The 14876-nt window shown below is 38.3% G+C and overlaps 1 protein-coding gene across 1 annotated transcript; it reads left to right on the forward strand.

Annotated features, from left to right (window-relative positions):
• Positions 1-12897: 12897 nt before the first annotated feature.
• On the forward strand, positions 12898-14094 carry LOC104099785 (protein PHOSPHATE-INDUCED 1-like). Its single transcript, XM_009606889.3, has one exon. The coding sequence runs from the start codon at positions 13011-13013 to the stop codon at positions 13968-13970; it is 960 nt and encodes a 319-aa protein (XP_009605184.1). The 5' UTR covers positions 12898-13010; the 3' UTR covers positions 13971-14094.
• The last annotated feature ends 782 nt before the right edge of the window (positions 14095-14876 follow it).

The following is a 14876-nucleotide window of genomic DNA, read 5'->3' on the forward strand; positions in this document are numbered from 1 at the left end:
TATATATATATATATATATAGATGTGGCCTATCATGGCCCGTGATGAGTCTTATAGTAAAGAAAGATAAGGTACGTGGCGCTCGGTTGAGTAGGCACCGGGTGCCAGTCGTGGCCTTCCGATTTAGGTCGTGACAAACTTGATATCAGAGCGGATCTGTCCTAGCGTTGTCTGCAAGCCATGTATAGTAGAGTCTATTTTATAAATGTGTTGTGCACCACGTTGTATAAACAGGAAACTACAGGGAATTTAGGAACCGGTTATCCTTCCTTCTTGATATTAGATCGTGCAATAGAGCAGAGTCGTAGAGAATAAAGCCCTTGACCTTTGACTTGTTTTATATATACAGCGATTCCTATGACCAGGAAAGCTACAACTAGTCAGAAGGGTAAAGCAGTGGCAGATGAGGGCATGGGTAGAGCACCAATGTCTAGTGAGGGCCAGAGTGAGGCCCCGAGGGGAAGTGTGACACCCTCGCATAGTTCTTCGATTTCGTCAGAACCTGAGGAGATGAGGAGGAACCCAGTACCTCCACCTATTGCTCATGATGAGGATATAGATATGAGGAGTGTAGTACGGTTGTTGACTAGATTGGTAGCTGCTCAGGCTCAGCGCCAAGTACGTACATGTGTTGGTTACGTTGGCATGGTTATTAGCGCGAGAGTTCGAGACTTCATCAACCTGGATCCTCCAGTGTTTACCGGATCTAACAAGGAGGAGGACCCATAAAACATTATTGATAGGATGCAGAGGACTTTGAGGGTGATGCATGCATCAGACACTGAGTCAGTAGAGTTGGCCTCTTGCCGATTGCAGGATGTTGCGGTTCAGTGGTATGAAACTTGGGAATTGTTTAGAGTGACAAATGCACCTCCAGCGGTATGGGAAGAGTTCTCAGGGGCTTTCTTGCGTCATTACTTACCGGCAGAGATTCGTCAGGCAAGGGTAGACAGGTTCTTGGCTCTTAAATAAGGGAGTATGAGTGTGCGGGATTATAGTCTCCAGTTTGATTCCTTGGCGAGGTATGGTCCCTTGATTGTGGCTGAGATAAGTGACCGAGTGCATTGGTTTGTGGTAGGACTTGGGTCGTACCTGATTAATGAGTGTTTCACAGCCGCTCTGCTCGATAGTATGGATATTTCCCGCATCCGCGCTTTAGCTCAGATTTTAGAGGATCGAAAATGGCAGCAATACGAGAATCGTGATGAGGGTCAGCATAAAAAGGCTAGGTCTGCTAGACAACCTGGGGATTTTTTGGGAAATCCTATGCCACTATATCCTGTTGATATTGTCCGGCAGTTGCAGAGGCCGCATTATGAGGGATCTGTTTATTCTGAATCAGGTCAGGGCTCGAGAATGTTTGGTTTCCAGAATCGGAGGGATTCAGCGCATATGAGGGTGCCTCCTCCGCGGTGCAGTCAATGCGGTAGAGCTCATTCTGGACAATGCTGTCAGGGATCTAATGTATGCTATACCTGTGGAGACCCTAGTCATTACATGAGGGATTGTCCTATGAAGGACAGAGGCGGGATGGTTCAGCCTCCCAGATCTATAATAGTCTTCTCTTCTTCAGTACACCCTCTAGAGCGAGGCCCTCAGTCATCGGCTGGTAGAGGAAGAGGCAGGGGTGGAACATCTAGCTCCGGCGGTAGTCAGAACCGCATGTATGCTTTGGCAGGTCATCAGGACCTAGAGGCTACACCGAATGAGGTGTCAGGTACTATGACTATGAGTAATGTTCAATCTTATTAACGCAAATTGCCCAGTAAATATGATTAATATAAGAGTGATTTGGCGTTACGTCCGAAGGGTTGAGGGAAACCAAGGCTAGCTTGAAAGCAAAGTAAGAACCCGAGGATAGTGGACTAAGGGAGGAAATAAAATATAGTACGCAAGATTTTGGGAAAGTTAGTATAATGGAATAGAAAGTTATGAACCCGGTTATTAAGATTACAATTTGTAGGTGTCAGCACCTAGAAGATAGATTAACAGAATCATAGGTGACGAATGGATTAGGAAGTAGTTTTATAGAGGGACGATGTCCTGATCCCGTGAGAGCCCAATATTTGTTTCATTAGAGTATGGCGCGGGAAGGTATATACATTTATAATTTATGAGTATGTTATGTACATCTTGCAAGTTTAAACATTCGAGGACGAATGTTTCTAAGGGGGGAAGGATGTTACGTTTCGCGTTTTCGTACGTTAAAGTTTCGTCGTAAGTTAATCGACGTAGACTCGGGGATGAGATTATTTTTGAGGTTATAAGCATTTATGATACTTATAACAAGTGATAAGTAAAGTGTCGTAAAGGTTGAAGGGTAAACGAATAAAAAAAAAGAGTTTCGTTGAAGATTGTCGATTTGGGATAAAATACGGTCCGAGCTATAATAACCGGTATTTATGGACTAGTGTCATACAAGGTACTACATGACCATGATAGTAAGGTGTACAAGGTATGTTGAAAGTAAGTAGTATTTGAAGTAAGTTAAGATAATTCTTAATTATGTGGGTAATTGGTTAATTATTAAGTAATGGAAGATTACCTAGTTAATTAAGGAGTTGTGGGTGATTAATTAAAGAATTTGGTTAAGACAACCCCCCCCCCCCCACGTGGAAGCAAGCCACCCAAAGATATATGACTCTTAAGTCATTATGGGTTATGTGGCAAGATTAAGGATTAATGGTGTGTGGTTAAGCCACCACATGGAGTGGGGTCCACACCCATTCAAATATAAGGCTTTTCTAATTCAAAGGGAGATACATATCTTTCACCAATTCATAACAAAGACTCTAAAGTACGGTGCAATTTTAAGCAACGTGATCTTCAACGATTAATGACTCTAAGGTACTGATCTTCAATAATTCAAATAAAGATTTCATAGCATCTTAAGCAACATGAGATTTTATAATTTTAAGGGAGTACGATGTAATCTTTCTCAAGAATATCATACGGATTTTTCCTACTCCGATCTTGCCGCCACGTGGTTTTTTGCAAAAGACGGGTATTAGAGGGAGAATCGACTCCGGTATGTTAAGGCTATATCTTCTTTCCTTTTGGCATGATCCAAGCAACGATACGTAAACGTAATATTATTTCATAAATGGTTCTACTCTTAGTAACTAAGAAGGTCTACATTATTCATTCCTGTAAAATGATATTCAAGCATGTCTAGGTATGTATCTAGTTCCCTATTGAGGTATTTGATAAAGATGTTAATGTTCATAATGTTATTACATGCATCTTCGTGCATTTACCATCGTGCTACGGCCGATTGGGAAAACATGCATATTCATTTACCACCGTGCTACGGCCGGTTGGGCAGCTACATATTTACCACCGAGCTACGTCCGGTCGGACAGTCATGCATTTAGCACTGCGCTATGGCCGGTCGGGCAGTTACCACTGATCAGTTGGGCAGTTAACATCACGAAAATGATGCAATCAGAATTATTATATTGTAGTTTTATTTATATATAAGAGATGTGTCTTATTCTATATGTTATTGCCCTCAGCGGAAAGTCAGATGTTATAAGTTGACTCTTATCCCTCCCCGAGATAGTATTTTATTATTACGCTTCATTTCTGCCTTACATACTAGATACATTCTTTGTACTGACGTCCTTTTTTCTGGGGCGGTGTGATTCATGCCACGCAGGTGTAGATAGGCGAGGTGAGGACCCTCCACCATAGGCTGCCTCCAGATATCAACTTTTGGTTGGTGAGCTCCACTTCTTCCTGGAGTATTGCCGAGTAATGTTCTATATATGTTATTTCGTTTTATGAGAATGTCGGGAACTCTATCCCAACTTATATATTATGGTGATGTTTTCTTAGAGGTTTTGCAGATAGTGTCATGTGTATAGTTTTAGGTATGACATGTCAACGGCCTTGTCGGCCCCTATGTAAATCTTTTTGAATTAGTTATCATGGCCCGTAACGAGTCTTATAGTAAAGAAAGATAAGGTACGTGACACTCGGTTAAGTAGGCACTGGGTGCTAGTCGTGGCCCTCTGATTTGGGTCGTGACATAAAGGAGTTGAAGAAGAAGTTGCAAGAATTGCTTGATAAAGGTTTCATTAGACCTAGTGTTTCGCCAAGGGTGCTCTGGTTATGTTTGTGAAGAAGACGGATGGTTCTATGCGCTTGTGTATTGATTATCGGCAATTGAATAATGTTACAGTGAAGAACAACTACCCATTGCCGCGCATTGATGACTTATTTGAATAGCTTCAGGGGGATAAAGTGTTCTCGAAGATTGATTTGAGGTCAGGGTATCATCAGTTGAAAATTCGGGATCCCGATATTCTGGAGACTGCCTTTAGGATTCGTTATGGTCATTATGAGTTTCTAGTGATGTCATTTGGGCTGACCAACGCCCCAACAATGTTTATGCACCTGATGAACAGTGTATTCCAGCCATATCTTGATTCATTTATCATTGTGTTTATTGACGACACCTTGGTGTACTCCCACGGGAGGAAGGATCATGAGCAGTATCTGAGGATCGTACTCCAGACCTTGAGAGAGAAGACGTTGTATGCAAAATTCTCAAAGTGTGAATTATGGCTTGACTCGATGGCATTTTTAGGTCATGTGTTGTCTAGTGAGGGAATCAAGGTAGATCCGAAGAATATTTGGAGGCATTATCTCTACAGTGTCCCCATATGAGGTCTATACCGACCACTGGAGTCTCCAGCATATGTTCAAACAGAAAGATCTTGACTTGTGGTAACAGAGATGGTTAGAGTTGCTTAAAGACTATGATATCATTATTCTGTATCATCCCGGGATGGTCAATATGGTGGTCGATGGCTTGAGTCGAAAGGCGGAGAGTATGGGTAGTTTGGCAAATCTACCAACTGTAGAGACACCACTAACCATGGATGTTTAGGCCTTGGCCAATCAGTTTGTTAGATTAGATATTTCAGAGTCCAGACGATTTCTTGCTTGTGTGATTTCTCGGTCTTCTTTATATGATCGCATCAAAGAGCATCACTATGACGACCCCCATTTGCTTGTCCTTAAGGACACAATACAGTACAGTGATGCCAATGAGGTTTCTATTTAGTGATAACGGTGTATTGCGGATGTAAGACCAGTTATGTATGCCCAATGTAGATGGATTACATGATTTGATCCTTCAAGAGACCCATAATTCGCGGTACTCCATTCATTCGGGTGCCGTTAAGATGTATCAGGATTTGAGGCAGCATTATTGGTGAAGGATAATGAAGAAAGATATAGTAGTGTATGTGGATCGATGCCTAAATTGTCAGCAGGTGAAGTATGAGCATCAGAGGCCAGGCGGTTTGCTTCAGAGACTTGAGATTCCCGAGTGGAAATGGGAATGTGTTACCATGGACTTCGTTGTTGGGCTCCCACGAACTTTGAAGAAATTTGACGATGTATGGGTGATTGTGGACAGGTTGACCAAGTCGGCTCATTTCATTCCGGTGGTAACTACCTATTCTTCAGAGCAGCTAACTCAGATCTTCATCCATGAAATTATTCGTCTCCATCGTGTGCCGGTATCCATTATATCCGATCGAGGTATGTAGTTCACGTTGCATTTCTGGAGAGCTGTGCAACGTGCGTTAGGCACGCGGGTTGACTTAAGTACAACCCTTCACCACCAAACAGACGGGTAGTTTGAGCGCACCATTTAGATATTAGAGGATATACTTCGTGGTGTTATGGATTTTGGGGATTCTTGAGATCGATTATTGCCGCTTACAGAGTTTGTCTACAATAACACACTACTAATCAAGTATACAGATGGCTTCTTATGAGGCCCTATATGAGAGACGGTGTCGTTCTCCAGTTGGTTGGTTTGAGATGGGAGAGGCTAGGTTGTTGGGCACATATTTAGTTCGAGATTCCTTGGAGAAAGTCAAGTTTATTCAGGATCAACTTTGTATAGCCCAGTCTAGATAGAAGAGTTATGTCGATCGGAGCGTTTGTGATGTTGTATTCTTGGTTGGAGAGAGGGTTTTGCTCTGGATTTCACCTATGAAGTGTGTGATGAGGTTCTGGAGGAAAGGCGAGTTAAGCCTTAGGTATATTGGTCCTTTAGAGATCCTTGAGAGAGCGGGGGAGGTGGCCTACAAGCTAGCATTGCCACCTAGCTTATATGCAGTTTATCCAGTGTTCCGTGTTTCTATTCTCCAGAAGTATTATGGTGATATGTCTCATATTTTAGACTTTAGGTCAGTCCAATTGGACAAGGATTTAACTTATATTAAGGAGTCGGTAGCTATCTTGAACAATCAGGTGCAGAAGTTGAGATCAAAGAACCTTGCTTCAGTGCCAGCTCAATGAAGGGGTCATCCGATTGAGGAGGTGACCTAAGAGACTGAGCATTACATGCGGAGTCGTTATCCTCACCTTTTCATCACTTCAAGTATGTTTTAATGCACGTTCGAGGACGAACATTTATTTTTAGAGGAGGAGAATATAACGACCCAACCGACCGTTTTGTGTATTTGCGCCCCTTTTTCCCTTTCGATGCTTCACACATGTGTAATTTTGATTTTATCACTTACGGGGTTGATTGGTATCGTTTCGGGAAGGTTTTCAGTTGATTTAGACCCTTTGATTCTTGGCTTAGAAGTCTAAGTTATTTATGTTCACCAATAATTAACTTTTGTAAAAACGACCCTGGAACAGTATTTTGATGACTTCGATAGCTTAGTATCATGATTTTGGACTTGAGCGCGTGCCCGGAATCGATTTCGGAGGTCCATAGGTTGATTTGTGTTGTTTTGTCGAAAATTAGTAATTTGAGGTTTAGAAGTTTGACCGTTGGTTAACTTTTGGCTATCAGGGTTGGAATTGGATTTTGGGACTTGAAATAGGTCTGTTATTCTATTTAGAACTTGTATGCAATATTTGGTATAGCTTGGAATTGATTTGATAGTATTTAGACGTTTAGTTGCAATTCTAGAAGTTCTTGAACTTTACTTTGAAATTCTTGCGTTTTGGTGTCCAATTCGTAGTTCTAGATGTTCTTCTTGTATTTTGATCGCGCGAGTGAGTTCGTATGATGTTTTTAGACTTGTGTGGATGTTTGGTTTGGGGCCCCGAGCGCTCAAATAGGTTTCAGACGTATTTCAGATTGTTTTGGACTGAAAACAGAAAATCTGGTGGGCTGGTGCTCTGATGTCGCAATTGCGAGCACCTTACATTTGTGAACGTAGCTGGGGGGGGGGGGGGGGGATCAGGTGTCGCAATTATGACACCTTGTTCGCATTTGCAAAGGTTAGGCCTAATCTGGGTAGTTCGCAATTGCGACAAAATTGTCGCATTTGCGATGGGCCAGGGTTCGCATTTGCGAACCCATTTGTCGCATTTGCAAAGTCCCTGTGGCTGGGCAGTTGCCGCATTTGCGAGGCATTCTTCGCAATTACATGGTTCATGATTTTCACAATTACGACATCTGTAACTGAACAAAAAGTTAGAAAATCGGGATTTAGTCTCATTTCTCATATTTTAGAACCCTTGGTTCGGTAAGAGGCGATTTGGAGAGAAGATTTTTATCTACAAACATTGGGTAAGTGATTCTAATCAATTTCCAACTATATTTCATTAATATATCTTAGAATTAACATCAAATTCATGCAAATCAAAGTTAAAATTTGTGGAATTTTGTCTAAGTTTTGAAGTATTAGAATTTGAGTTTTGAGAGTCTATTTGGACTCGGATTTGAAAAACTAATCACATATATGGACTCGTGAGGTTATGGGTAGTCGGAATCTACCCTTGGACCCAAGTTTTGACCGGACAAGCCCGGGGTTGACTTTTGTTGATGTTTTAAAAATTTTGTAAAAAATCAAAGCTTTATCTATCGTAATTGCTTACTCTTGTATTGATTGTTGATGTTGAATCACTTTTGGTTAGATTTGAGCCATGTGGAGGCAAATTTTAGGGAAAACGCTATTTTCGAGGGTTAAGTTGGCCTAGTTGAGGTAAGTATCTTGCCTAACTTTGTGTGATAAAACTACCTCTTAAGAATTGGTTTGTTTGTGTTAATTGTGTTATGTGAAAGCCACGTACGTAAGGTGGTCAGTAAGTACATGGGCTATATTTGGTATTTGACTGGTTTAGGTTATTTAGATTCTTTTCATGCCTTTAATTGAATTGTCATAACATGTTATATCTTTCAATGTTAATCCACCCTTACATGTATTAATTGACCCTTAAATATTTTATTTGACATTGTTAACACTTGTTTCACCTCTTACTTGCTAATTTGCTCTTATATGCTTTAGTTGAAGTTATTGTCTTCCTTATTGTCTCGTTCTTTAATTGTTGAATTATATGCTTGAAGTCGTTATTTCATAGAATATCTTCTTTTTGAGTTATTGGTGTTGAAGTTATAAAAGCCGTTATCACATTGAGGCAAATTTGTTAATTGTTGAGATATCATTCTTGTTGAGCTATTCACTTTTATTTTATTATTGTTTAGATTTGTACATATTGTGGTTGAGCCATGAGCTATTTATTGTGGAAATATTGGTATTGTTGATTCTTTTGGCAAGTTATGGCATATGGACACTTATGGTGCAAGTGGTGATTATGTTGTGATATTGATACGCATACGGTTATATAAGGTTAGGGGTTGATACGCATGCGGTGAGATAAGGCGGGCTTGATACATGTATTGCTAGTAGGAGAACAACTGGAAACCACGCAGTGTGATAAGGTGAGCTAAAATGCGGGTAGCTATTTCGAAAAAATAATTTTCAAAACTAAATGTAAGGCTCACACAGTGATATAAGGAAAGATTATGATTGAAATTGTGAAATGTGAATACGAAGCGGTACCTCGGTTGTGATTCTTGTTGTGCACTTCATATTGAAAAGAGTTATTGGTTGGACCGTTCTTGTTACTCTTATTCTTCTTTGTCTTACCAGTTTTGTCTGTATTTGATTATTTGAGGTTCTCATTAATTATTTCTTTCTTGTTGTTTCTCTGCGTACAATTCTATCATTTGTTTACGCTATTAAACTGCTTGATATTATTCATTTCTCCTCTTTTCATTACTTCTCATTATTATATTTGTGTTCTGTTTATCATGTCCTAGTTGGTATCTTGACCTGGCCTTGTCACTACTCTACCGAGGTTAGGCTTGATACTTACTGGGTACCGTTGTGGTGTACCCATAGTACTCTTCTGCATATTTTTGTGCAGATCCATATACGTCTGCCCGTGCTGGACATTAGTGATTGACTTGTCAGCTGCCTTTCAGAGACTTCAAGGTATACTTGGTCGGCGTCTGCAGGCCTTAGATTACCTTCCATAGTCACCTTCTATTATCTCCTCATTTTGTTATTTTCTTTATCAGACAGTGTTGTAGTAGACGTTTTAAAATATTCAACAGAGCTTATGACAAAGTTTTACCAATTTTGGAAATTATGTTGTTGAGATTATATTTTGGAAGTTAATATGAGTTTATCTATTTTACTTTAGTATGTTAGTCTCGTTATTTCTGTTATATTATTATTAAATATTAGGCTTACCTAATCTTAGAGACTAGGTGCTATCAGGACATTTTAAGGTGAAAATTTGGGGTTGTGACATAAAGAAAGTCAGTTGTTTGGAAATCCACCAATAATCTAATGTTTGAAAATAAAACATTATTGGCTAATGAAAGTGAATAGCTCAACAAGAATGATATCTCAATAATTAACAACTTCCCCTCAATATGATAACGGCTTTTACAACTTCAACACCAATAACTCAAAAAGAAGATATTCCATGAAATAACAACTTCAAGCAAGTAACTCAACAATTAAAGAAGTAACGAGACAATAACTTCAACTAAAGCATATAAGAGCAAATTAGCAAGTAAGAGGTGAAATAAATATTAACAATGTCAAATAATGCATTTAAGGGTCAATTAACACATGTAAGGGTGGATTAACACATGTCTCCCAATATATGTGAAATTGTTTGTTCAGGTATGGAATTTAAGAAAAGAATTTGTTTTGACACATAATCTTTTAAATAAGTCATGGTGAAAATTACACTTAATTTTCTATTTTTCTCTCTCGTGAACTTTTTAGTGACCATTTGATCGGTGGATATTTGGATGGAAGTTATTTAGTGGGCGTTTGGACATAAAATTGTGAATGTTATTTTTAAAAAACGTGAAATTATTTTTCAAGTGAAAATGATATTTGAAAATTAGAGTTGTGTTTGGACATTAATATAACTTGGAGATGTTTTTGAATTTTTTGAGTGATTGAAGTGAAAATTTTAAAAAATAGCTTTTTGGAGTTTTTTGAATTTTTAAAAAATTTCAAAATTAAAATTTCAAATGGCCAAATACTAATTCCCAAAAAAGGTGAAATTTTTCCCAAAAAAGTAAAATAACATTGATTGTCAAACGGGCCCTTAATCTAAAGCAATGTTCATTGCAGTACTTATTAATGACTATTTGATGGATAGATCGTGATATCTTATGAACTACAGAAAGGGGTTCCTCAACTCTAATACTCCAATTCACTTCAATTCACGTGAAAATATTTTTTTAAGTACTTACAAAAAAGAATGACTTATTTTTATATCACACAAATATATGTGTCTCATTTCACACAACAAATTCAAAAAAAAAAATTTTATTAAATTTCGTACTCAATCAAATAAGTTTACATAAATTAAAACGGAGAGAGTATATGTTTGTAGTATTTCATATTCTTCGTACAAAGGTAAAGCGAGAAGGACGAAACTGAAGATTAACACTCAAGTTAGACCAAAAGTTTTGACATGAAGTGGGGTAATGCATCCTAGCAAACTGACCCCAAAGTGCGGTAACAAGTCGATCGATCCTACGTTCGCACCAAGGCTCAAAATATCATAGCTCAAAGGTTCATATTTCTTATTCTTCTTAGTTTGGAAATATAAACTTGTTATGTCATATATCTTACCTTGCATTTTTATTTGACGAGCAAATGGGTTAAATCTCAGGAAGATGAAACGAAAAGAATTTTGAGGGAAAAGAAAAACGAAAATTTCCAAGTAAATTCAGGGATTCCAATGCACTATAACTTTCAAATTATTGGTGACAAGGGGCGGAGTTAGTTTTGCGGTTGCAGATTTAACCGAACCTAGTAACTTTGGTTCAAACTTCAAACCTTATATTTCTCTTTAAAAAATCATGAAATATATATAAATTATTAATTTAGAATTTAGTAACTTAAATTGATTAAAAATCGAACCTATAACTTAAATTGATTAAAGATTGTACAAGAGTTTCAGATGAGATGGTCCGCGCTCCTCAGTGGAGTCTCTACTACAGTTAAATACATTTTTACAAGCTTCTGCAGAACTAGTTAGGATCTGAACCCACAAGTAGTCTCAGAAAATATCCAACAGTAATGATAACTCAAGCTGCAGTGACACCTCACGAGCTTACTACTCCTTCCTCAATCACATGAAGAGGGTGGCTCAAAGGCAGATCAGTGAGTTAGTGCCCATTCTCTGGGGCCAAAATGACAAACCAAAGGTATTCAATGGAAGTTCTATCACCTACTCAGTAGAGCCTGAACTAATTCCGCATCCTAATATGTATAATATCTAGTTGTCAATGAAATGCATCAGTTCATCTTCAAACTGAAAATTAGTTCAAGTGGGATGAGCAAGAGGTCCAGTTTACCAAGTCCATGTAAAAAATGAAGAATATCAACTTATTCTTGGAGGAGGTGGAGAGGATGGCTCTATGTGATGAAATAACTTCACCAGTGACCTACGCTCACAATCCTGCAGAAGCAAACATTCAAAACAGACAATGAAACTCCATAGAACTGCTTTTACACAGGTAGAGACACAAAATTTTGGGTCCAATGTTGTTGAAATATCAGAACTTCACAATCTAGCAGAATAATGTAGTAGTTAGTAGAACACATATGTTTCCAGCAAACAAGCACATCTGTTGCTGTGTACTTGTACTATTTCAACAAAATAACGACATTGAGAGCATCGTGTTTTACATGTTCACTTCCTAGTTTAATGAAAGATAGAGTAGCACAGGTGACTACAAGTTGTCCGAGCTCGATAAGATGTCAACTTATTTTAGGAAAACGGTGTTAATATTCAAACTGACACAAAACAATATTGCAAAATCAAATCACAAATAGCTTATCCTGGTTAGCAGATGGATTGAAGGAGGTTAAAATACTGCAGAAACATATCTAGCAAAACAGTTAGTTTTCAAGAGCAAGCAGATGATTCAACAGTGACCATCTTTGTTTGTTAGTTTCGTAAGAGCTGTAAATAAAAGAATTAAAGCGGCCCGAAGAATCCTCACCTTAAACATATTTAAATGGAATGGTTTGTCTGGATTCATTCTCTTCAGTTTTAGGAATGTATACGCGAAGCTTAGTTGGTCACGTGAAGTAAATCGGTCAACTTCATTGAACCAGAGGCAAGAAAACAGATTTGACATGGGTGTATGTGCTCTGACAATAAAAGAACCTTCAGGCACATCTGCAGTATGCCAGAAAACCAAAATTAGTTCAACAAACTGCATATGAACGAAGAAGGCAACAAAGAATAAGACAAAATAGTAAGCATGAAAATGGCTACATACAGCTCGGCAGAGGAGGATTTGGATCTGAAGGGTCAAATTAGCATAAGTACATTGTTTTGTTTTGCTCTAATCTTCTGTCAAGAAACTAGTTCAGTGAAGTCAATGATGAGCCGCGAGAATAGTAACCCATAAGTCAAGCAGTAAAGATTACCTCTCTTGTGTTGCATAGCAGCTAGCTCCAGTTAGTGAAAATGATAACGCGCTTTTTTTAAAGTCACTTTTCTACTATTCCACATTCTCTTCCTGCTTTCTCAGCAGCTTCATTACAAACGGTACACCCTCTCCCTGTTGTATAAATAGCCCTCTCTCTTCCCTTGCATTTCATCCAAGCTACGTACAACACACAAAACTTCCATCAAAGCATTAGTTTCTCACTATAGCCTTCAAAAACATATACTAAGTACCTAAAAGAAAAAACAATGTCTTCTTCCTTCGGTTTGAAATCGACCCATTTCATTTTAAAACTCTTTCTATTGATTTCTTTCATCAATGTGTGCTTTGCTTCAAGAAAGCTTACTGCTTTAGTCCAAGACCCACAAAATCAACTATTGCAGTACCACAAAGGTGCACTTCTTTCCGGCAAAATCTCTGTCAATTTAATTTGGTATGGCAAATTCAAGCCATCCCAAAGAGCAATAGTCTCTGATTTCATCACTTCCCTTTCTTCTTCAACTCCATCTAAAACCGATCCATCAGTAGCCAAATGGTGGAAGACCACTGGAAAATACTATCATCTCGCCAATTCCAAAAAATCCCTTTCCCTCTATTTGGGCAAACAAGTGCTTGTCGAAAATTACTCCTTAGGAAAATCACTGACCCAGAAACAAATTGTACAATTGGCATCAAAGGGTGAACAAAAAGATGCCATTAACGTTGTTTTGACCGCCTCTGATGTTGCAGTCGATGGGTTCTGTGTCAATCGCTGTGGAACCCATGGGTCTTCTAAAGGTTCTATTATTAGGGGCAAGACTTACAAATTTGCTTATATTTGGGTTGGTAATTCAGAGACGCAATGTCCTGGCTATTGTGCCTGGCCATTCCACCAGCCAATCTACGGACCACAGAGCCCACCACTGGGTGCACCGAACAACGATGTGGGTATTGACGGAATGGTGATTAACTTGGCTAGCTTATTGGCTGGAACCGCGACGAACCCATTTGGAAATGGTTATTACCAGGGAGAGGCAGATGCACCACTGGAAGCTGCTTCTGCTTGTCCTGGTGTCTATGCCAAAGGTGCTTACCCTGGCTATGCTGGAGATTTGTTGGTGGACAAAACTACAGGTGCAAGCTACAATGCACACGGTACAAATGGAAGGAAATACTTGCTTCCTGCTTTATACGATCCTACTACATCTACATGTTCAACTTTGGTCTAGAGAACAATCGCAGTGGAGTAGAGGGATATTTTATTTAGCGTAGTGAATACTGTAATTTTGATTCATTCATTTGTTTTAGTCTGAGTAATTAAAGAACAAAATTCCTTTGGTTTGCTTTCACAAACATCCTTGTCCTTTCTTCTTATTATCACTAGTTTCAGCAATTTTATGATTTCATCGACGGACGTGATATAGTTTTTGCGGAAAAGAGCCAAAAATACCTTAAGGTATTGAATATATCTATTGGGTCATAAATGCTCTTAACGTTAGTTTTTGGGCTCAAACTTACCCTTATATCTAACAGAAGGGCCAACACTACCCCTAACGTATTGAAAATGGCTCAGAAATACCCTCCGTTAAACTTTTAGTCCGCAAATGCCCCTAACGTTTGTTTTTGGATTCAAACTTATCCCTATATATAACAGAACTAACCTGGTCAATTTTTTGACTTTAACTTCGTCATGTGGCATTTTCTTAATCTATCACGCGTATTATTTGTATTAAATCAACCCACTTGTATCTTTTAAAATATCTAACGACCCTGACCCGCTCCTATATATTTGGACGATCGGCTAAAAATAATTACATTCGCTAGTTAAATATTAAAAAAAATACATTGATTATATATAAAAATATATATATTATATATTAATATTTTAATATATATTTTACATGATATTATTTTTAGGAGAAATTATACGGTGTAGTTTTTCCTTCAAATTTTATAAATCTTAATAAGTTTAACAAATATAAATTATAATTTGCAAACATAAAAATGATAATGTTCTATTTATATGATTTTAAAGGAGAAACAAAGAAACAGACGGAAAGAAAACTATTTAAAACCTTTAATTATATACATATTAACTGCTTAGCACATAAACAGACTTCACATGATCTTTTCAA

This window comes from Nicotiana tomentosiformis, chromosome 4 (assembly GCF_000390325.3).
Source record: "Nicotiana tomentosiformis chromosome 4, ASM39032v3, whole genome shotgun sequence".
Taxonomy (NCBI): Eukaryota; Viridiplantae; Streptophyta; class Magnoliopsida; order Solanales; family Solanaceae; genus Nicotiana; species Nicotiana tomentosiformis.

What these genes read in the sequence shown, in the direction of transcription:
- LOC104099785 (XM_009606889.3), top strand. Translation starts at nt 13,011, where the DNA reads ATGTCTTCTTCCTTCGGTTTGAAATCGACCCATTTCATTTTAAAACTC.